The sequence below is a fragment of the Poecilia formosa genome, unplaced genomic scaffold (assembly GCF_000485575.1).
Source record: "Poecilia formosa unplaced genomic scaffold, Poecilia_formosa-5.1.2 Scaffold473, whole genome shotgun sequence".
NCBI classification, from domain to species: domain Eukaryota; kingdom Metazoa; phylum Chordata; class Actinopteri; order Cyprinodontiformes; family Poeciliidae; genus Poecilia; species Poecilia formosa.
Window position 1 is genome coordinate 25,769 of NW_006800412.1, and position 23,268 is coordinate 49,036.

The 23,268-nt window shown below is 41.8% G+C and overlaps 2 protein-coding genes across 2 annotated transcripts in view; both read left to right on the forward strand.

Moving 5' to 3' along the window:
* The window catches only part of LOC107833878 (cGMP-specific 3',5'-cyclic phosphodiesterase-like), a 10,651-nt gene extending 2,067 nt beyond the window's left edge, over positions 1–8,584 (forward strand). Inside the window, exons 2-5 of the mRNA XM_016664245.1 lie at positions 1,386–2,133; positions 6,706–6,831; positions 8,006–8,100; positions 8,193–8,584. Coding sequence (XP_016519731.1) covers positions 1,963–2,133; positions 6,706–6,831; positions 8,006–8,100; positions 8,193–8,298 — 498 coding nt within the window. The 5' untranslated portion in view covers positions 1,386–1,962 and the 3' untranslated portion in view covers positions 8,299–8,584. The remainder of the gene's footprint in view (positions 1–1,385; positions 2,134–6,705; positions 6,832–8,005; positions 8,101–8,192) is intronic.
* qsox2 (quiescin Q6 sulfhydryl oxidase 2) overlaps positions 1–23,268 on the forward strand; it is a 49,228-nt gene that overhangs the window by 21,383 nt on the left and 4,577 nt on the right. The window contains 5 exon segments of the mRNA XM_016664246.1: positions 14,674–14,783; positions 19,822–19,870; positions 20,687–20,792; positions 20,862–20,952; positions 21,069–21,214. Of these exon segments, the coding sequence (XP_016519732.1) occupies positions 14,674–14,783; positions 19,822–19,870; positions 20,687–20,792; positions 20,862–20,952; positions 21,069–21,214 (502 nt within the window).

Sequence of the window (23,268 nt, forward strand, 5' to 3'; positions counted from 1 at the left end):
TGACACCTGCTGGCCACAAACTGACCACATGTTCATAAAATGCTACAACTGACAGCTAAAGAGGTCTACACACGTGAAGTAACTTAAAAGTTACAATAAACAGGCACATCAACATGTACGGATACTAACCAGAACACATTAAACAGTAATAAGCCTAAATACTTGAAATACTACGCAATATATACTCGCAGGTGAGAAGCTAACCATGTGTAGCATGCTAACAACGGCACGACGAACAACGTCATCCTACAGAATAGGTGGAACTGATAAATAAACTACCCTAACACATTTAATAACAAAACACACTTACAAGTCAGGAACGCACATCTACCCCAACCGAAACTGTAGGCACCAACTGCACGCCTCCACTCTCAGAGACACGGTTTTGTACAGCTGCTGAAAGTGCTATAGAGAACTCACCACTGGGTGGCGCACCTTCCCCACCCAGGCCGAACCAACCAACACCTGGCCCAATCTGGTCACAAACAATTTCCACCCGAGCCTTTGTAACAGGCTGAAAGGGGCAAACTGCTGAGCTTTAATAGCTTAAAGGAAAAATATGAACTGGAGGATCAAGACCAGTATAGATACCTGCAAATAAAAGATTATTATGAGAAAGAGATAAAAACCAGCGTAAGTAAAATAGAGATATTTCATGAGGCCTATGAGGGAAATAAATTCTGAGTTATTTCAGCACTGTACCAGGGATGGCAGGCAGGGAGACATCTACTATTAAAGAAAAATGGGAAGAGGAACTGAAGGAACACACAAGAGAGCAGGAATGGTTTAAAATCTGTAAAGTGCAGTGCACAGCCACCTGCTCCCGTGTGTGGAGGGAATTTAATTGGAAAAACATGATTAGATTTTTTATAACCCCAAAGATCAGAACCAGGATGGTCTCCAGTTCACAGCCATGCTGGAGACTCTGTGGTCAGACTGATGTAGGCCACACACACATTCTGGTCCTGTGAAAAGCTAACCACATACTGGCATAATGTTTGTCTCATTTTGAAAAACATATTGGGATATGGAATACCCAGATCATGTAAAACACTCTGCCTGGGCTGCCTCACACACGACATCATTCAAAAGGATGATGAATATCTGATAAAAATATGACTTTATGGTATAGACAAGATCCGCCTACGGTGGAGCGGTGGCTGAGCGGTGTGGAGGAGAAAATCACACGTAGACTGAGACTGCAGGAGGACCAGTTTGTTGTAAAATGGGAAAATGGAGCGATTAGAGCTGTAAGGAGGATGCCACTTTTATAACCAGTTAAATATGGACATGGATGTTTAACATTGTATATGAAGATGAATTATTGATGCCTCTCCACTGTATCTGTTCAGAAANCTGTCCTCTTTTGCTCTCCCATGAGAAAGGTTTGACTGACAGACCGACCCACCAGGGGATATCTGCATATTTACAGTTAACAATAGTTACCCCACTGATGCCAACTCAGCAACTTCCTTGTTATAGTAAGCAACATTTCAGACAAAAAAAAAATTGGTATTGGCCAAAGTCGGAATCGGCAGATAAGGCTTTTTAAAAGATCAGTAATCGGCCAGAAAACTGCGATCGGTGCAGCCCTACTAGCAACCAACAGTAAACCTGTAGTCTGAGAGGGAAAGGTTCTGTTGGGAATATATGGGCCAACCAGATCTCTAGCTCAAACAATGGGATCGCAGGATCAGCTCTGTCCTTCTCTTCTTAGTGTGAAGTGATTGTAATAACAGCACAGCCTGATGAGGGGCCTCCCTCTGGTGCTACAAAGAGACTGAATCATCTGATCAGACACATGCCTGATTTTCTGAGGCCACTACATGCCGTTTGTGACAATGCAACACAAGAAACCTTCATAAAGACCTTATTGAGGTTCTAATGGCATCAAAAACAAGCAAAATTATGATCTAGAACTGAGTACTGCATAAGGTTAACTTCTGCAGTCTTTTCCAACTCATGGGTGTGTGTTGGTGTTTGCAGGTGACCACAGTTCCTTCGGCACAGTCGTTGCATCTGCTGGACTTCAGTTTCAGTGATTTCGACTTGTCAGACACTGAAACCACCCTGGCTACTATCCGCATGTTTATTGACCTCAAACTGATCCAGAACTTCCAGATGAAGTACACGGTAAGAACTTGCCTATATTCTGTATAGTTAATATATTTCCTTATCCTTCTCTTCATTTCCTATATACCTTGGATTTCTTTAATTTTATATATATATAAGTGCTGTCAATAGATTTACATTTTTAATCAAATTACTCTCACTCTGGCACTGTAATTAATCACAATTGCTATGCCTAACTTTATAAGCTTGAAATATAAATATGCATGCAGTTGTGTGAGTCCCTCATTCTGGCTAATCCCAATCAATTAAAATGCAATAATTGTATTTATTTATGTATATGTTTTTTGAAGCAGAAAGCAGGTAATGCTCAATGCTCCAGTACTCAACAGCAACTAAGTGAAATTTACTCCACTACACATTCATACAAGTATTAGCACACTTGTTCAGGGGACAACTGATAGATAAGACATAGTTAATTTCCACTTCTTTATGTATAAAAGAAATATATAAGAAAGTTGCCAAAAAATATTTGAGCGGCTTTTAGCAAAAGAAAATATTTTGGTAATTCAAACTAACCTAAAACTTGAAAAGTTTGGTCTGATTTAACTTCAGACAGACAGAAAAAATGTGTATATGTGTTTGTATGTGGTGTATGGGTGTCTGTTCTTAAAATCTTAACTTCACTTGTCTAAAAGTAACTCCTTGCAATGTCTTTCAATTCATTTTGTAAAAAAAGGCAAGCTGGCCTTGAATATGTTAATCACAGGTCTTAAATTTTGTGGCACTACTATTTCATCTTGTTTTCTATGTAGTCTTTTGTTGTGGGACTTTTCTGTCAGGCAAATGTTTGAGTCACTTCCTCTATGCTTTCTCTGTCTTGAAGCAGTCAGGTTTGTTTGAATTAACTAGGTTCTGATGTACTCTTGCTAGCTAGTTGTGTATTGTGTATACCGTTTATTGATCTATGTAAACAGGTTCCCTATTTTATTAATGGCAAAAACTATTAACTTCTTGTAGTGCATGATGGTGAGTAAACACATTTTACTTAGTTTTAACAAATAGTGACTCTTTTCTATAGTTGCATTCATCTGTCTTTTACAGCTATATGTGTTCCACTTTATAAGTTGACAAAAGAGCAGATAACAATAATACTGTCAAATGTTTTAACAATGAATACAATACAATAATAAAGATGAAGTAATGACAAAAGAAAGACAAAACTAAAATATGTAAAACAAATAATTAAATCCCCTCTGAGGTAAGATAGTCCACACATTCTTCACAATGGTATTTTTTATGGGTCCAAATGTGTACAGTGAGTGCAAAAGGGTGGAGATACATTTTGTTAATATCTGCGGAGGGTGACCTCACAAAAACAGCTTTGATTGTAGAAAATGAGAAGACAGTCAGTTTGACATTAACACGGAGAGCTGACACTCTGACCACCCCACAGCTTCTCACCCAGGAAGCACACTGGGTGAGATTTACTGTACTAATAATAGTACATTATTAGTATTCCAGAAGATTCATTACTGCAGTCATTCATTCTAATCTATGATCATTTTATGATTACTATGGAAAAAATAAGCCAGAATTTGATTAGCTGAATAATGCTGTAGAGTTCTTGTGGTGCCTTGCTTGAATTATTTCTGCATACTGTTCCTGATGAGCACATAGAGCAGCAGGAAACACCAATTTATGGCAAGAGGGTTGAGTCTTCACTCAGACTGCACAAACAGACTGAGTGAAGACTCAGACTGTTTGTCTGAGTCCTCCAAACAATAACAGTTTGGTTAGCACTGTTTGTCCTGCTTAGCACTGTGTAAAATCCTACTTGCTTTCAGTGACGCTTTACTTTATGTGGCCAGTGTGATTCCAAGCCCCAGTCTTAGACACAAGGGGGAGCGAGCAACTCAAAAATCCAAGGAACAAACATCAAATTGAAAGTCATTTGTTACAAAATCGCCTCAAAGGTAGGCTCAATAAAACAGCTCTTTTCTAGGTGTTTGCCATAGTCCAACAATTGTCTGTAAAAGTCACCGGGTGAAGGGCCACATTTGATATCTGGTGCCATTGATTGAGCCCCACTTGCTGTGCTGCTTGCGACCGTAGTGATCTGCCTGCAGCGTACTCCTCAGGCCCACACACAGCTGATTCTGTGCCACTCTGGAACCGCTCCACTCCTCAGGTATGACATGCCCTCTCCAGGAAGATGCTCCCCGCTGCCCTGGTCATCAGTGCTGGCCGTCTGTCCACCTCCCATGACTCTTGCACCTAACATGTGGGTTCTCACTCCTTGTCCTGGAGTGCATCCTTTTATCTGGCATCAATTAGTCTTTACAGACACCTGCATGATCAGTCAATTACTCCTTATTAGACAACCAGAGTGTCTTTGAAGCAAAACACTACTAAAATCAAATGCAAAAATAAAAATTTCCACTTTGTAACATTTACCGTGTATCAGGTGTGTTATGCTCTCATATTTTGTGCAAGAAAGAAAGCACAACAAAATGCAAAAACTAGCAACTCTCTAAGGTGATTCAAATAAATAAATAAATGATGATCATATTTTAGATGAATTAGCTGTGGTCAGGGCAGCAACAGCTCTTGGGTAGAAACTGTTTATCAGTGCATCTGTTTTTGACTTTATTGCTCTGGAACGCCTCCTCCAGAGACAGAAGAGGGCAGCCAATCAGTCTCTGGGTGGTTTATGACCCTCTGGAGCTGCTTCCTCTCTGCCACCTTGCAGCTGGAGAACCACAGCAAGATGCCATGGCTCAACACCAACTCCACAGAGTAGCACAGGACACCACTGGACAACTTTATGATGGTGTTCTTCAGGGGGCTACAGTCATGGGTGTAGAGAAAATAGAGTAAGGGGCTTAGAACACATCCTTGTGGAGAGCTGGTGCTGGTGCTCAGTGCTGAGGACAGGTGGGTCGCACTCTCAGGAAGTTCATGATCCAGCAGCAGATGTTGTGGAGTGACTCACATCCCCAAGGTTCCTCACCAGTCTGCTCCAAATGATGGTGTTAAAAGATGAGCTGAAGTCCAGGAAGAGCAGCTTCACATAGCTCCTTTGCTGTTCCATGTTTGTCAATGTGGAGTGCAGAGCGGTAGCGATTGGGTCCTCTGTAGACCAGTTGGTTCTGTGGGTAGAGTGAGGTTTCTCAAAGCACTTCATGAGGATGGCCCTGCATCCAATGACTACTGGCCGGTAGTCATTGAGACTGCTAATGTTCTTGTTTGGCAGAGGGATGATGAAAGACTTTAAGCATTGTGGGTGGGATGGAGCACTGGGTGAGGAACTGATTAAAGATGCTGGTAAAAACCCCAGCAGCTGATCTGCACAGTCCCTCAGCACTCTCCCTGTCACAACGTCAGGTCCAGCAGCTTTCTGGAGGTTCGCTGGCCTCAGATTTCTCCATACTTCCTGTACAGTGATAGTCTGGCAGTGGAGGGATGCTGCTCTGCTGGTGATTCAGCCTTGAAATGGGCAATGAATTTTGCCAAAGACACTGAACAACCTCAGATTATCACAAGCTTTCTGTAGCATTTGTTGTTTAAAATACTTTAAGATTTAAGAGCACAGAACATGACATAAGGTGCTCCCAAGGTGGTGATGATGGTCACCACCTTCATCATCATCATCATCATCATAATCACCATCTTATCATTAGCTTTGTTCCGATCCAACTGTCATGCTAATCTTGAATGAACACTTAAAGTGTTGCAAAATAAAAGATAAAAAAATAAAAGAAAATAAAAATTTGGTGCATTTCTACGAGTTTGGAGCAAATCAACCAGGCTAAACAATTTTGCCAGACGTTGACAGTCCTTTCATAGCTGTAGATAAAATGTAGTTTGCAATAGTTTGCATGGACCACATATTTCAGCAAAATGGAGAGTCTGCACCTCTGTGCTGCAAGTTTGGAGTTTTGTTCCCCGATAAGGCACAGACCCACCAGTGGATTGGAAAGTTTTCTATGTAGGAACTTTTTCTGCAGATGACAAAAAAGTTCCTTTTTCGATTGTTTCATCTTTCCTCTAGCGCTTTAAAGCCAAAAACCACCAAAAGCCAAAAACCAAGCAAGTGTAAAAATGTTTTTGTGAAATTGAGGAAGTTATTTCCATTGACCTTTTCTAGTCTAATATTCCAAAATATGCATGAAAAACATTTCCAGAAACAGCTAGTGTCTTGGCTCCTCTAATGCACATGTTAGCTTCAGCTCTCTATCTTCAAAAATGAACTAAGATCAAAGATTTCTACAACCAACATGCTCTGGATATAGACCACCCAGGCACTGACCTAGGACTCAAACTGTTATGGCAACAACTTACAAGAAAGCAAAAAACAAGATAAATATTGGCAATAATGTGCAGCCTCGACTGACACCCTTTTTCTGTTGTGAACATAAAATAAATCTAAAGCTCAACATTGCAATGAATTAAAATGCTGTTTTCTGAACTTTTAAACTAATGTTCATGTGCAAATTGCATTACACAAAGCTTTGCAACATTAGAAATATGATTTTGATTTAGTAAACTATGGATTAAAGTTTGTGTCATCTCCAGCAGGACCTCTGTTTTTTGTGGTTGTCAAACTTTTACCACTTCTTTTATCCTCTACAGGCCTTGTGCCAGTGGGTTCTGAGTGTCAGGAAGAACTACAGGAAGAGCGTGGCCTATCACAACTGGAGACATGCACTGAACACAGCACAGTGCATGTTTGCTCTGCTAAAGTCAGGACGCTTACAGGTAGGTCCTGATTTTTCAATTATGCCAGAAGCTTCCATACACTCAGCAACACCCTCCTTTATGCAGGGCCATTTTCTATAAGGTTGTATAAAGCTGATCCATTCTGAACAATATTTAATAATGAGAACTGGGTTTACTTGTCTCTTACCTATCTAATAAGACACAAGTATTTAGCCCTGTATTTTACAGGGTTAAATATACAGCTAAAATTATTCACATCAAGATTTTGTTTTTATTTGACTGGCATATTTCCTGGGAGTAGAAGTTATATTAATGTTTTGAAGTGTTGATCTGTGGAGGGAGCTAAAAATTGAAGTGATGGTGAGGAGACCTTCTGGCCTCAACGACTTGTATAAATAACATTTGACATGCCATTTTTAATAAAAGAATAACTCAAAAACTTAATTATTAACTTAACTTAATTATTCCATAGATTAAATCTGTAAGATTAAAAATGACTACATTCCATTGCTTTGTCAGTGTTTGAGAGAAGAGTACAAACTCCTTTGTAGAATAAAAATCATTTTATTAGTTGCTTCACTCCATTCACATTTTTAACTGAGTTAATTGCAGGGTCTATAATTAATCTAAATTAATCATATTTTAATTAAAAAAATCCCTATGTTGACAAGATAAACATTTTTGATTCAAAAACCTTTTTTGCTGCAAAGTGTTAAATAAATAGACATTTTAGCTCAACGCCAAAGATATTTATAGTTTTTAATCTGTTCTTTTTCACCATCAGATTGGTGCAAAGGGTTATTCTTGGCTTTCAGCTTTCCAGAGCTGATCATTGATGGAACTTTTTTAGAAAGGCCATCCTGTGGATACTGACATGAGCATTGAGGATGTCTGTGCTGCTGCTACATGTTGAGATACTATGTTGCCTTGAATAGCTTTGCTGGTAGGCTAACACCTTGTAGCACAACTAAAAACATAACCACAAATCTTGCCATGGTGTTCATAGCTTATATAGAGTAGTATGCAAAAATATTGAGTCATTCTTTGTTTATTTAGTTTTCACTTCAAGGAGTCAGACTGTCTTGTAACATTTGCTCTTCTAATAATTTACAGTATTTCTTTAGGTATTGACTGGTTTGTCACTCATTTTTCTGTAATGAACATAATCAGTGGCAGCAGTTCTAAGGAAGTAATTCCATTCCCTTTTGGACAGAATAACCTGAATGATATGGAGATCTTGGCCCTGATGATTGCAACTCTCTGCCATGACTTGGACCACAGGGGAGTCAACAACTCCTACATACAGAGGTACAGTAGGAAGTCAGAAAGGGTGAGATGGAGGCTATACATGTAATCAGTGGATTTACAGTGCAGGTGACTGCTATGTCACCATTGTGCAGGAGTGATCACCCATTGGCCCAGCTGTACTGTCACTCTACCATGGAGCATCACCACTTTGACCAGTGCCTCATGATCCTCAATAGCCCTGTACGTATACAGACATAAACACACAAAATATTCAGTCCAACATATTATTTTTATAGCATGACTAAGGCATCAAACATGAAATATTAAAATCTGCTCACATTTATATAATTGTACATAAATTACAATCACAGGAAAAGGCCATGACTTTCAAAGAGCAACTCTGTTTGTGGCACAGAGTAAGCTTGAGAATAGTTCTGGTTTAGATTGAGAAATGCCTAATTAATACCAAATTCATAATGTGACAGGTGAATGTGCAGCAATGGGATTTGTGTACTGGGACATTTTTTGTAAAGTGCCTTGAGATGAGCTGCATTGTGAATTGGCGACTACAAGTAAACTGTATTGAAACTGAATTAAATTGGGTGTGTTTGTGTGAGCATGTGTATCATAAGGTATGAGTGGTGTTCTTACTTGCTCACTGGTCTTATATGGATGAGGAAGTGGGGATTTCATATTTACTATTGACTGTGTCATAATGTGCATTTAGTCAAAAAAAATTGGAGTCAGCTAGATCTAAATCAAGGTTGATTGTAAACGGTAAAGATGAAAAATGTCTATCCCAAATACATTTACTAACCAGGAGAAAACAAAGATAACACCAGATTGAGTTCCAACAATTCAAAAAATTCACCACATCATTTACATCCAAATAAACAACTGCTAACAGTGTTGAAGGGGTAAAATGAAATTCAAACTTTCAGCAAACGTCAATCTTTATCTTTTCTGCCAAGATGAGACATACCTTCTAGGTAGGCATTAATCTTGTCATTTATTATTTATTGTAATAAATTTCTTATAAGAATTTTCATGTATTGTTNTGCCACTTTTATAACCAGTTAAATATGGACATGGATGTTTAACATTGTATATGAAGATGAATTATTGATGCCTCTCCACTGTATCTGTTCAGAAACGTTCAATAAAAAATAAGTATTAAAAAAAACGCATGCACCTTTCCTTTATTAATCCTAATTTGCCTGTCTCCTCCATAAATACAAATGAATGTAAATAAATACCCGGAAGTCTGTCGCCACATGAGGCAGTAACCATGGCAACGGCCTGGTTTGTAGAAGTATGAGTATTTATAACAATAATAATTATATATTTTATTTAAAAGGTGCTTTGAGGGCATATAATGTCACCTCACAAAAATAAAATACATTTTAAAGAAAAAAAAATCCAAATTAATAAAATAAAACAAAGAGATCTAAGTACCTGAACAGCAGCAGTTCAGCCGGGATTTAAAGAGACAGAGAGTCAGAGGGCCTGTGGGGGAAACTGGACGTTTATTAGTAGAATCGTGTGAATAAGTTGTACATTTACAGAATAAAGATGCTTTATGTCCATAAAGCTTTATGTTCACAAAGCGGGAGGCTGGATGACTGCAGCTGGACCGGTACCGGTACCGCTCGGCTCCTTCTTTAAGTTCTGCTCAGAGCCCCAGGATGATCAGTCTGGATGAATCACCATCAGATCAATATGATCTCTGATCAATCCTCCCTCTGTTCTCCATCAGAGCCAAAGCTCCACATTACGGCTCACCTGGATGCAGCTACTGATATCCGTGTGACTGCAGACACACCTGGATCACCTTAAATAATCAAACCTGTTGATTAGTTTTACTCGGCAGGTTGGAGTTAATCTGCTGAGCCTGTTTCCTGTTTTCAGTGAGAATGAAATGACCCCATAGATGCATTTCGGCTCACAGATCAATGTGTTACATCTCTGAGACACAAACTGAGGAAAAGTGCCATTTACATTAGAGCGAGGTTTTCACATGCTCTTATTTTCTTTATTTTGTGTTCGTGTTAGCTTATTGTCTGAGGATGAATGGGTTCAGTTTCATCGTTTAAACAATAAAATGTTAAAATCATGAAAAAAACATCGGTTTGGTGCTTCTTGGTCTAAATAACTGAATGTAGTCAGACTTCAGTGATTTTAGGTGAGTTTTGACGCTTTGTGGTTTGATATTGTCCACAGTAAAAGTTTGTGTGGCTGCTGCACATTTTCACCCAGCGAAAAAGTCTGTGTATATTTACGCTAACTTTGACACAACGTTCATTTTTATACATGCTTTATGTTTGAGGCCCCAGAACTACCTGGTAGAATAAAGCAGCAGCGGAGCCGATCCGAACATCCAGGTCATCGCTGAGGTTCTGAAACAGAATCATTGCAGACGGTCTGACGGACTGTGAAACGGGTCAGCGGATGGACTGGTGATTTTACCAGAACCCAGCCGGACTTTGGGAGGATTCAGCTAAACCAGTTCAGTATAGTCAAAGTAAAGCCTGGCAGCCGCAAGGCTTCCACTGTGCTTCAGGAAGCAGTGCATTCTGGGTACAAAGTGAAAGCTATGGGTGAGGACAGGAAGTGGAACTGCGAAGTTTGCCCCCTTCACAATAAGAGCAGGAATATGAACGTCAAACTATTGAAAGTTTTAAACAGTCGACAACCAAAACTTCAACAGAGACGATGAACTTTATTCAGCCAAACCTTTATAAATTCAGTTGGGGGAAGCTAAGTGCACTAAATAGTGCTAAAATGCTAAGCTAACTATTAGCTCTACTACTAGAGAAGTGGGTGGGGTATGAATGCTATTGCAGAAAAATACTAAATGTTGACTAAAAAAATAGCTAAAAAATGAGTTAAAATGGAATAAAAATGAGTGTGAACAGAGTAGTGGAAGAATTTCTCACTGATTTTTAGTCAATGGGGCACATGACTTGGAAGCTATTGAAGAAAACATTAGATTATTTAATATTAAAATTATTTGAAATATTGAATATTTGTGTCAGTTGGTCACAAGGCCAGATATCTATTAACATTTATTTGGCAGGAGTGTTTGGTTCGGAAATGTATTGACGCCCCTAAGTGAACCTCCGAGCCTGAGGAGGGAGCTGGAGAACGGCTGGCCGACATGAGCGTTCATCAATCGGATCCACCTAGAGCTGAACGCCGCTCACCCCACGGAGCGCCGACATCCAACATCCGACATCCATCATCCGACATCCATCATCCAACATCCATCACCCATGATTAATCATCCAACATCCATCGTCCAACATCCATCGTCCAACATCCATCATCAATCATCCAACATCCATCATCCAACATCCATCATCAATCATCCGACATCCATCATCCGACATCCATCATCCGACATCCAACGTCCATCGTCCAACATCCATCGTCCAACATCCATCATCAATCATCCAACATCCATCATCCGACATTCATCATCAATCATCCGACATCCAACATCCATCATCAATCATCCAACATCCATCGTCCAAAATCTATCATCTAACATCCAGTGCATTGCAACCAGAGAGGCAGTCCGACCATTTTCACGGCGCTTCTGATCGATTTCTCAGTAAAAACGACTCATCTAATCATGTCAACGTTGTAACTTTCAGTTTAATCAGCAACTGCTGTTTAAAGAAGCAATAATAAAAGTGTAAAATAAATAAACGAGGTTTTCTTACACCGTTTTGTGTTGTTTCCTTAATCGCCAAGAGAATCGGTCTTTTTCCCACTTTTGTCACTGAAGCCTGACAAATTAGTGAGTGACCAAACACGGTTTACAACACATTGTGTGTATCTATGATTTTTCATTGGCAATATAAGAGGATGGAATCTGCTGATGGCTGGACACAAAAAATTAAGACGGGAAAATCTTCTATGTAAAATATGACTGATGACCGGATTAAGAACATTTCTAGTACACTACATGCAATTGAGAACTTGGAAGCAGTTGCTCTTTATTTACCAAAGTTATGAGGGGAAGTTGGAAAGGATGCATATTTCAGCTGCTTGAAATAATGTGTTCCTACTCCATAACCAGCAAGTCTAACTCCGTTTATTCCTCTTATCAACAATAAATCTTATTTGGTAACATTTCCTCTTCATTTGCCAAAGNGAATTTTCATGTATTGTTATCATGATAAATTCCAATTACATTTACAACAGAGGTGTGCCAATCGGCCACCGATCATAATCGTCCCATTTCCGTGAAAAAGTGTATGTTGGGTGATCGCCGATCTCAGTCACTTGTTGCTGATCACCAAAACGATCACCTTTATCTCACTTCATAGCCTGCGTGTGCAGCTATCTCCTCTTTCCTTCACACTGCACAAGCACACAGCAACAAATCCTGTTGTGTGGAACTTTACTGGTCTGAGAGTGAGTGGGGACGTTTGCATGTTGGGGCAGAAAATTACCTCGGGGGTGAAGCACGTCACAATGCATCAACACAACGAATCTAGTATGGAATTTAAAAAACAAACACTTCACCCTGCCAGTGTATGGGTCTGTTATGGTGAAGAGAGAGCTGAGTCAAAAAGGATAGCTCTCAATTTACTGGTCGATCTACATTTCTAACCTAATCTATGGTCATGAGCTTTGGGTCATGATTGAATGAACAAGGTCATGGATACAAGCAGCTGAAATGAGTTTTCTCTGTAGGGTGTCTGGGCTCTCCCTTAGAGATAGGGTGAGAAGTCATCTGGGTCATTGGTCATCTTGGAGGGACTCAGAGTAGAGCTGAGAGGAGCCAGTTTAGGTGGCTTGGGCATTTGCTCAGAATGCCTCCTGGACCACTCTGTGGTGAGGACCCAGAGGAAGACGGACACGCCGGAGGGACTATGTTTCTCTGTTGGCCTGGGAACGCCTTGGGATTCCCCCATAGGAAAAGGCCCAAGTGGCTGGGGAGAGGGAAGTCTGGCCTCTCTACCTAGGCTGCTATCCCTGCACCCCAACTCTGGATAAGCGGAAGAAGATAGATGGATGGATGGGTGGATGGATGGATGGATGGATGTCAGGTTTTAATATTCTTAAGCTGATCAAGGTGTGTAGACAATCACACCTTGATCAGCTGCGCAAAGTTGTGCTGCATAAATATTGAATGTTTTGGAGAACATTGCCAATAGAAGAATTGGGAGAGAGCGTTTGATCAGAAGCCATATTGATCTGCTGGGAAATGTTGATGATGTTTTATTAGCGTTGAGATTGCCCGGACTGATCGTTCTTGAGCTCTCCACAAAGCTCCAGCTATAAAGAAGGAGTTGTGTGGTTGTGTGTTACCGGTGCAGCTGGAGCTGCTGACAGATCGAGATAGTCATCCTTTTTTTCTTTAAAATTTATTATTTTTATTTTTTTGTGAGATTACCTTAATTTTTCTTTTTATTTTATTTAAAAGCTTTTATTTTAAAAAGATGTGTTTTTTAAGTAAAAGCACCTTTTTTTAAAGCACCTTTTAAATAAAATATATAATTATTATTATAAATACTTTTTGTCATGTTGAGGTCTAACTTCCTAACCCACATGCAGAACAACACCAGAGGCCGAGAATGATTTAAGAGATTTATTACAACAAAGGGGAAAAAACAGGTAAACAATCCGGGAGCGTTTGGGACTGGATCTCAGGTCAGCTATGGAAGAAACAGACGGTAAGTTTGGNGTTTATTCCTCTTATCAACAATAAATCTTATTTGGTAACATTTCCTCTTCATTTGCCAAAGTTATGAGAGGGGAAGCAAATATTTCAGCTGCTAATCAGTAATTTTCTCAGGGGAACATAGTTTTGCACAAGACCGGTCTTGAGTACTACAACACTAAAAATAGCAGCTATTCAGTCAAAAGGACTGAAAAACCTGCAATCAGTACAATAATATTTAACAGTAAGGCTCTCACCCATAAATTATACAGGAGTCAAATAAATCTCACAACACAGAAATCAAATAATGTCAAGAAGAAAAGGAAACAATCATTAAAGTCAAAAGCATCAAAATAAACAATCATGAGTTACTGAATCAAGACTAATGCTGGCTCTGATTGGCTCGCTGATTAATGCTTTCTCTGATTGGTTGTTTCTGATCATGCTGAGTAATTCTGAAGGGAGGAGGCAGAGGAAATCAGCTGCAGGCTGTGAAGTGAAATACAGGTGATTGGTTTCGGTGATCAGCAACAAGAGAAAGTGATCAGCGATCAACGATCATACACTTTTTCACGGAAATCGGATGATTATGACCAGCAGCCGATCGGCTCACATCTAGAGATATGATGTGTGAAACGATGAAGAGGAAATGAAAGCTTCAGTTCTGATGGTTCTGATCTTACCTGTCAAGTCTCCCGTTTTGGCTGGGAAACTACCATTTTTTACCCCCCTTTCCTGCTGTACTCCCTTAAATATCCCGGATTGTGCCACCTCCCTCTTGTTAGTTGCTCTCCCAGGTTTTATGTGTGGTATACAATACCCTCCCTCAGTTCTTACATTAGTCCCCCAGTCCTATTACGTTACTCTATGTTCCCCCCCCCCACACCCTGGATATATCTCCTATTCTGTAGACCAAAACGTGACAGGTATGGTTCTGATTGGTTCTGATTCTGTCTCAGATTGGCATGAGGCCATCGCTGTGGCTGTGTTGGACTGCGCTCAGGAGGAAAACTTTGAGGTCTGCAAAGAGTTCAGNTCATGATAAATTCCAATTACATTTACAACAGAGGTGTGCCAATCGGCCACCGATCATAATCGTCCCATTTCCGTGAGTGGGGACGTTTGCATGTTGGGGCAGAAAATTATCTCGGGGGTGAAAGCACGTCACAATGCATCAACACAACGAATCTAGTATGGAATTTAAAAAACAAACACTTTACAGAGTTTGGCTACATCAAGGCTCACTGTAGAAAAGAAAGGACATCCAGAGCGGCCAGACAGCAGGTAGAGCAGCGCACAGCCACCAACACTCACCTGGACTAGCATGACGGTCAGAAAGCTAAACAAATAACCTGAAAAATAATTCTAGTCTTCGAGCTGGAGGTGGAAGACTCTGGTTCTTCTCCCGCTGTTGAACCACCACTACACGCTACCGGTAGTAATATTTCATATATGGAGCGCTGCTCAACCTCCACCTGGCAGTGAACTCTCATACAGAACGTCTGCTCAAAGCTACAGCATGTAACTTAAGAAAAAAAAAGATATAGATTGATAGATAGATATTAAAATATTATGTCTAAATTAGGTGAATTTATTGCCAGATAATTTTTCCATTTTGCCAAATAACATAGTAGCATTTATACCTAAAGCAAAAAATATTAACAGCCATTCCAGGCGATTGGCAAAGATCGGTGATCACAACATCTTTTAGATTTTTATTTATGCTGAATATTTATTAGCAAGGCAATTTTGCTCGGGTCAGTACAGCTTAATTTAAGTAGCAGAAATAGTCAAATAAGTAAAATCAGTCATCTTATCTAACCTATCTTTCCCTAATGCTGACACTGAGAACTAAAACAGGAACCTTTGAGAGATGGACAGAGTATGGAATTTTGAACCCCAGAACTGGCCTGATGATGAAGAAGGTGTTCCAGCAGGAGGAGGAGGTTGACCGATGAAGGCAGGTCTGATGAGCTTTGGTCTCTGCTTGGATGTTGAGGTCACACAGGCTTTAGATGCTGGCAGGAAGAGCACTGATTTAGAGCGACAGGTCTTGGGTCTTAGGGTGATTTTCTCGTGCACATGGCAGTCCTCAGCTTCTTGTCTTGCCATTCTTGAGCCCCCTTCACCTTGTTCCAAGATTTTTCTGGTCCGTTCAGATGAAGGCGAGCTGGCCTCATGGAAGTAAGGCACCAGTTCTTCTTCTTTGCCTTTGGGGTCTGAACACAGCTGATGAGAGAGTTTTGTGTCCTTCTTGATCTTGGCTCAAAGCTGCCTGGAGGATCCAACCAAAGGTTTCTCTAACTTGAGGTCATTTGTCTTGAAAACCGAAAAATTACAACTAAACAGATGAAGTATAAATGGGAGGAAGCTGGAGTCAATGTATGTGACCGAACCGTAAGAAATCGCCTAAAGGATATGGGATTTCAATACAGGAAAGCTAAACAAAAATCAGCATTGACACCTAAACAAAAAAGAACAAGACTGCAATGGGCTAAGGAGAGGCAATCATGGACTGTGGATGACTGGATGAAAGTTGTCTTCAGTGATGAGTCAAGAATCTGGATTGGACAAGGTGATGATGCTGGAACTTTAGTTTGGTGTTGTTCCAGTGAGATTTATGAAGAGGCCTGCCTGAAGAAAACAACCAAATTTCCACAGTCCTTGATGATATGGGGCTGCATGTCAGGCAAAGGCACTGGGGAGATGACTGTGGTTAATTCTTCTATCAATGCACAAGTTTACATTGACATTTTGGACAGTTTTCTCATCCCTTCAATTGAACAGATGTTTGGAGATGATTAAATAATTTTCCAAGATGACAATGGATCGTGCCATAGGGCAAAAACAGTGAAGGCATTCCTTGAAGAAAGACGAAGGCATTCAAGGAATGCCTTCACTGTTTTTGCCCTATGGCACGATGTCTTGGCCGGCAAATAGTCCAGATCTCAACCCAATTGAAAACCTGTGGTGGAGATCAATGTTTCCTCTAATTTTTCATGTGTCTGGGCATACACAAAAGCTCATCATCTGATGTTGCCAAACATCTGGTGGTTTGGCAACATCAGATGTGCACGCTGTAACCGCACGCATCACACTCGTTCAAAATTAAAGCAAGTTACATGGAACCGCATTTCTTTTTTACTTTGTCTTGGTGAGCGGATGTCGCTGCCCGTTCGTTTCGCCATGATAAGGGGTTGTGTTTCTCAACTCCGCCACACTGTTGTTAGCAAGCTAACCTGCATGGCGCGTATGGGCAGGACACATAGAGCTATCAAAGCTATGATTGGCTGCATAGCATAATTAAACCGTATCGTATCATTGGCTGAACATCTGTCACTCACTGTGTTACATTGAAAATGGTACGGAATAAGACATTATTGGTCTAATTTAATATATTAGATTCTGTCTAATATTAGATATTAATTAATACGTTTCTGGTGGATTTCATTTTATGTGCTGCATAGATTTTCTTGTGCGCTGAGACTGTGCGAGCAGAGCGCGATTGCGCAGGCGCGCAGCTTAGAGGGAACATTGGTGGAGATTGAAAAAAATGGTCCACAAGAAGGCTCCAACCTGCAAAGCTGATCTGGCAACTGCTGTCAAAGAGAGTTGGCACCAAATACTGTTTGTCCCTCATCAAGTCCATGCCTCAGAGACTGAAAAGCCGTCATAAGAGCCAAAGGTGGTGCAACTAAATACTAGTGATGTATTTTGAATGGTCTTTTGTTTATGTGTTTTTCATGATTCCATACTTTTTTCCTCAGAATTGAGTGACTCCATATTTATTTCCCTGTGTTTGGTCAATAAAAGTATCATTCACTGACTTCCACAATGTTTTCTCTTCATTTCTTTGAGTGTTCATGAAAGCCAACAAGTTGCACTTTGGAATGACCTTATTATTGTATCATGTTTTTGATCTGAGTTTGTTTTACAGCATGAAATGTCTGAATGAGTGCTCATGCAAGACTGGTGATTCCATACTTTTTGCCAGGGGTTGTAGTCTCGGCTTGGACTCTCTGCTCACTTACGAAACTGGAACTGCCTTTTTTGGCAGAGTTGTCTCACAACCTCTCAGCCAAAAGAATTAAAGTGTTGTAATGGGTGCGTTTGTTTCCTTCTAGTGGGTGTTCCTGTGTGGCTACTATTGATTGTAGCAGAAGCCTCAGCACTGCCGGATATTTTTGTTCTTATCATCGAACTATTGACGTGAGATCTTGAGGTACAACAGATAGATACATAGACAGACAGACATGTTAATGTTATTTGTTTGAAATAAAGTTTAAAAAATATATATATATATATATATATATATATATATATATATATATGTTTGACAGGCACAATGATGTATCAGCATAGTACAAATACAGCATAGTAATATTCTACTCACAAAATATAAATGGTAATATGTCCATATTACTATCTGTTTGATCAAATTTTCTCAACCTGAAGACTTTGCAAAGGACAGCCCACTTGTCATCCAGGGATACACCTGGCAGGATACATTTTGTACTCGTGGGATGCTTACAAAAACTTTTGTCTGTCCATGTTATACCTGAAAGACACAAAGGACCTGTATGTATTTGGATTCATTATAACAGGAATTCTGCTGTTTGGAGTTGGCGGATACCTGGGATTTTTCTGGATCGTGGGTGGATATCCTGCCCCAAGTGGAGGAGTTTAAATATCTCGGGATCTTGTTCATGGATGAGGAAAAATGATGGAGTGGGAGATCGACAGGCGGATTGGCGCAGTGTCTGCAGTGAAGCTGCCAGTGTATGGGTCTGTCATGGTGAAGAGAGAGCTGAGTCAAAAAGGATAGCTCTCAATTTACCGGTCGATCTACATTTCTAACCTAATCTATGGTCACATAGCACAAGGGAGACCCTTGGGAACAATCAGGACAGGACGGCACAGACGGAACTAAAACTAAACACAGAAAACTCAAATCACCACAATACCCTGTAATAATTGATAACAAAATTAGTTGAAAAACCTGATAATAAACATATACAGTATATGTTTATTATACTGTATATTATGCTTCTATGTAGAAGCATATCATTTCTGGCTAAAACCAGACATATTCTGAATAATAAATCACTTCATATTCTATACAACTCTCTGATTTTGCCATATTTAACATATTGTCCAGAAGTGTGGGGATTAATTCCAAAAGCTCTTTACATCCACTAAGTATCCTACAGAAATGAGCCATTAGAATCATCCATAATGTTGGTTATTATGAGCACACAAACCCGTTATCCTTAAAATCTAGAATTCTTCAATTTGAAGAGCTGGTGAAATTTAAAATTGCTTAAATTATGTTTAAGGCATCTAATAAACAGGTGCACATAGAGAACATGTTTTATGAAAGAGAAGGTGGATTTATAACTGAAGGGGTTACTTAAACCTAAGGATTTGTAGCATACGCACAATAAGAAAGCTTTTGTATTTCAATTTATGGTGTGAAATTATGAAATTGAGGAGTTAAAGTCAAAATTCACCACAATTTCAAAGGGAAGATGAGGAGGTAATTTACAAAAGATACAGAAATATGGGTGAGAGATAGCACTAATGTGTATGTAAACTGAGGTAAACGCACAGTGTGTGTGGGCAGAGNTGGCCCAGTCCCGTTACTACCTGTTGCCCCCTGCTGGCCCCATCCCATTACTACCTGTGGCCCCCTGCTGGCCCAGTCCCGTAACTACTTGTTGCCCCCTGCTGGCCCCATCCCATTACTACCTGTTGCCCTCTGCTGCCCCCGTCCCGTTACTACCTGTTGCCCTCTGCTGGCCCCGTCCCATTACTACCTGTGGCCCCCTACTGGCCCAGTCCCGTTACTACCTGTTGCCCTCTACTGGCCCCATCCCGTAACTACCTCTTGCCCCCTGCTGGCCCAGTCCCGTAACTACTTGTTGCCCCCTGCTGGCCCCGTCCCGTTACTACCTGTGGCCCCCTACTGGCCCCGTCCCGTAACTACCTCTTGCCCCCTGCTGGGCCAGTCCCGTAAGTACCTGTTGCCCCCTGCTGGCCCCGTCCCATTACTACCTGTTGCCCCCTGCTGGCCCACCCTGTAATTACCTGCTGTGTTTTTTCTGCAGTTCTTTGTGGCTCACAGCTCAGCGGCGGACAAAGGGACGATCTACAGAGGTGAGACTCATTCAGGCCTTTGATCCTTTATGATTCTGTTTGGAAGTATAAACTAGTTGCTGTTTAATCTGTTAAATCGAAAACGGTGAATAAAGATTTTTGATGAGCGCTATGGTTGATCACACTAGCAGGAAGAAGAGCTGTTTAGAACGCTTTAGCATCCAGCTTCAGCTTAGTTTAACTAGCATTTAACATTCTAGAAAACTGGACATAATTTCAGGATTATCATCACCGAGTGGCAGGAAGGGTCAGGAAAATACAAGCAGACAAGCTCAGTATTATCAACCGGATCAAAGTCTCACAGTTGAATCCATGCTAGCATATCCCTGACCAGAGCGTACTGCGAAACGGACCGGACCCGGAGCGTACGCCGGCGTACCGTGGACTGTAGCCGGAGCGTTCCCCGGACCGGACCAGAGCGTACCGCAGAGCACAGTTGGATCAGTTTTAATTCTGATCCAATCCCAAATTTTCTCCCAGGATGTTTTTGCTCAGAGTGATGATGGTTCCGATCCGGTTAAACATCCAGAACCTTCTGGGCTTAACGAGTTTGGTTCTGTCTCCCTCTGCTGGAGGACTTCCTAGTTTCTGTCCAATCAGAGGAGGGAGACACGCCCATTCTCTTTCCCTCCCAGTGGCTTTGGTTCTGATTGGCTCTGGACAAACTCGACAAAGAAGTTCTGTTGAACCCGTCCAATTGGGTCAGTGGCTCTTCCCACACCCCGGTAAAGGAGGGAATCACTATGGAAACCACTTTGTTGCTGAAGTCCGGTTGGTCGGGTTCTTGTTGTCAGAACCGGTTCTGTGTCCCTCCAGGAGCTGACCGGGAGGTCCGGTCCGTCCGGCAGCTGATGGTCAACATCCTGCAGAACCACAGCAGAACAGAACGGCCCCAGAGCTGCCCTCCGCTGGAGCCCTACAAGTACCAGAACCAGAACCGGACCTCTGGCCCGCTTCACTCGCTTCACTGCTAACCTCTCTCTCTGTCCAGCGCTGCTCAGCTGCTGCCCCTGCTGGGTCAAAGGTCGGACCACTACACGGCCATCATCGTGGAGGAGGCGGGGTCGTTTGTTGGCCGGGAGGTGAGGAAGAGAAAAAGGAGGAAGATCTGAGCTGCTTCCTGTTTCCTGGTTCAACCTGCAGGCAGGAAGCAACTTCTTGTGGTTCCTCCTGACCTCTGACCTCATCCTGCGTTCAGGTGATCCTGGACCTGCTACAGTTCTCAGGCGTTGAAGTGAGGAGAGCTCTGGCCTCTGACCTCCCCCTGCTGGACGTCCTGAACATGGCCGCCTTCCCCTCCGTTTACCTGCTGCACCCCAACGGCTCGCATGCCCCTCTGCACAGGTGAGAGAGGGAGGCTGAATTGTGGGCCAACCTTTGACCTGTTGCTCCCAGAGCTGCTCTAAACTAGCAGTTAGGACTGACATGAATGTGTCTGGAGCTGGCGTGACCTCTAGCATGCGTGACCTCCAGCGTGACCTCTAGCATGACCTCTAGCATGCGTGACCTCTAGCGTGCGTGACCTCTAGCGTGCGTGACCTCTAGCGTGTGTGACCTCCAGCATGACCTCCAGTGTGACCTCTAGCTTGAACTCCAGCGTGACATCTAGCGTGACCTCCAGCATGACCTCCAGTGTGACCTCTAGCGTGACATCTAGCGTGACCTCCAGTGTGACCTCTAGCGTGAACTCCAACGTGACCTCCGGCGTGACATCTAGCATGACCTCCAGTTTGACCTCTAGCGTGACCTCCAGCGTGACATCTAGCGTGACCTCCAGCGTGACCTCTAGCATGACCTCCAGCATGTGTGACATCTAGCATGACCTCCAGTTTGACCTCTAGCGTGACCTCTAGCGTGACCTCCAGCGTGACCTCCAGCGTGACATCTAGCGTGACCTCCAGCNGTCGTGGAAATTTGGAGATGGCGCTGGCTGAGAGCTTACCTCCGATCGGGAGGAGAAAGGACTGGGGGGGGGAACTCTGGGAAATCCGGAGTCTGTTTGAGGCGCAGAGGACTGCGGGCTGCGGCGGCGTTGGAGGACGGACAGGTAAGTCTGGAAGCCTGAACTGTTCTGCCAGAAGCGAGGCTGCCGATCTGTAAGTCCGGAAGGGTCCTGGGCAGGATCTATTTTCAGCACGTCACAGGACAATCAGCTGTAAGAGGTCAGAGACACAAGTGGATCAGAATTCTGGAAGCAAACAGGAAGAGTTGAGCTGAAGTGAGCCTGTACCATAACTGGCTAACAATCTGGCAGGGAAGTGTCAGCAGCCTCCTCTAGTTATACAGCTCCTGATGGCAGAACGGTTTCAGGTGCGTAGGTCTGGAGACGCCCTCAGATGGAACAAAGCCTCCAGCGCCCTCTGGTGGATGAAACAGCTCCAGATCCCAACACTTTTACTGCTACCAACAAGGACCGTTGCCATAGTTGTTGCTTCCCGTGGTGGATTAGGGTTCCAGGTATTAATACTAATTTACATATGTATTTATGGGTGGCGACAGGGTGGACCAGCAGCTGCGCTCTATTTCCCGCAAAGTGGGATGTGTAAAGGCTTTATATATGTGCATGCATGGCTTTATACATCCGAATTTTCTAAATTTGTCTGTACACCAATTTTTAGTGAGAAAACTGCACACTCTCTTATACATGAGGCCCCAGGCCTCCAGTGGAAGCTCACAACAACTTCTATCCATAGTTACTTCAGAAATCAGGAAATTAAAGAAATGGTTTGGCAACTATAAATTGTCACTAAATTTGAACAAAACTAAAATTATGGTTTTTGGAAACTGTTACAAAAAAGCACAAACTCGAATCCAACTAGAGAGTGTGACTCTAGAAAGGGTATACGATAATAAATTTGTATACCTGTCATGAGTTGTGGGTGATGGTGAGAGAGGACGCCAAGGACCCAGGTTGAAAGATGAATGATGAATTTAATGGTGAAAATGCAGCTCGAAACAGTCCAAGATACAGGCAGCACAGTGAGCGTAGGCAAGCACTAACACTGGTAGCAACTGACGAGACGACTGTACACGAAAGCTAAGCCAACACAGGTGTAGTAACTATTTGTCCCCAAAACTTAAATTCAAAAATCACAAAACTCCAAACTCAAAAGTGATCAAAACAAAAGTGAATCCAACTCAAATAGTCACCTGATGTACCATGGATTCTGGTTTACACAGCCCAAAAAGACAAAATGCAGTTCTTTGGTTGTTTTATTTCATAGTTCAGGCAAAAGGTTACAGGCTTCACAGGATTCTCCTTCTCCTGCTCTGACTCCTGCACCTGTTCTCTGACTGGCGACTGATGACTGGTAAACTGGTAAAAAACCTTGTGACCACCCATGTGCATAATATAATATTTATACCGTGAAATACCCACATCCCAACCTGAAAATTAA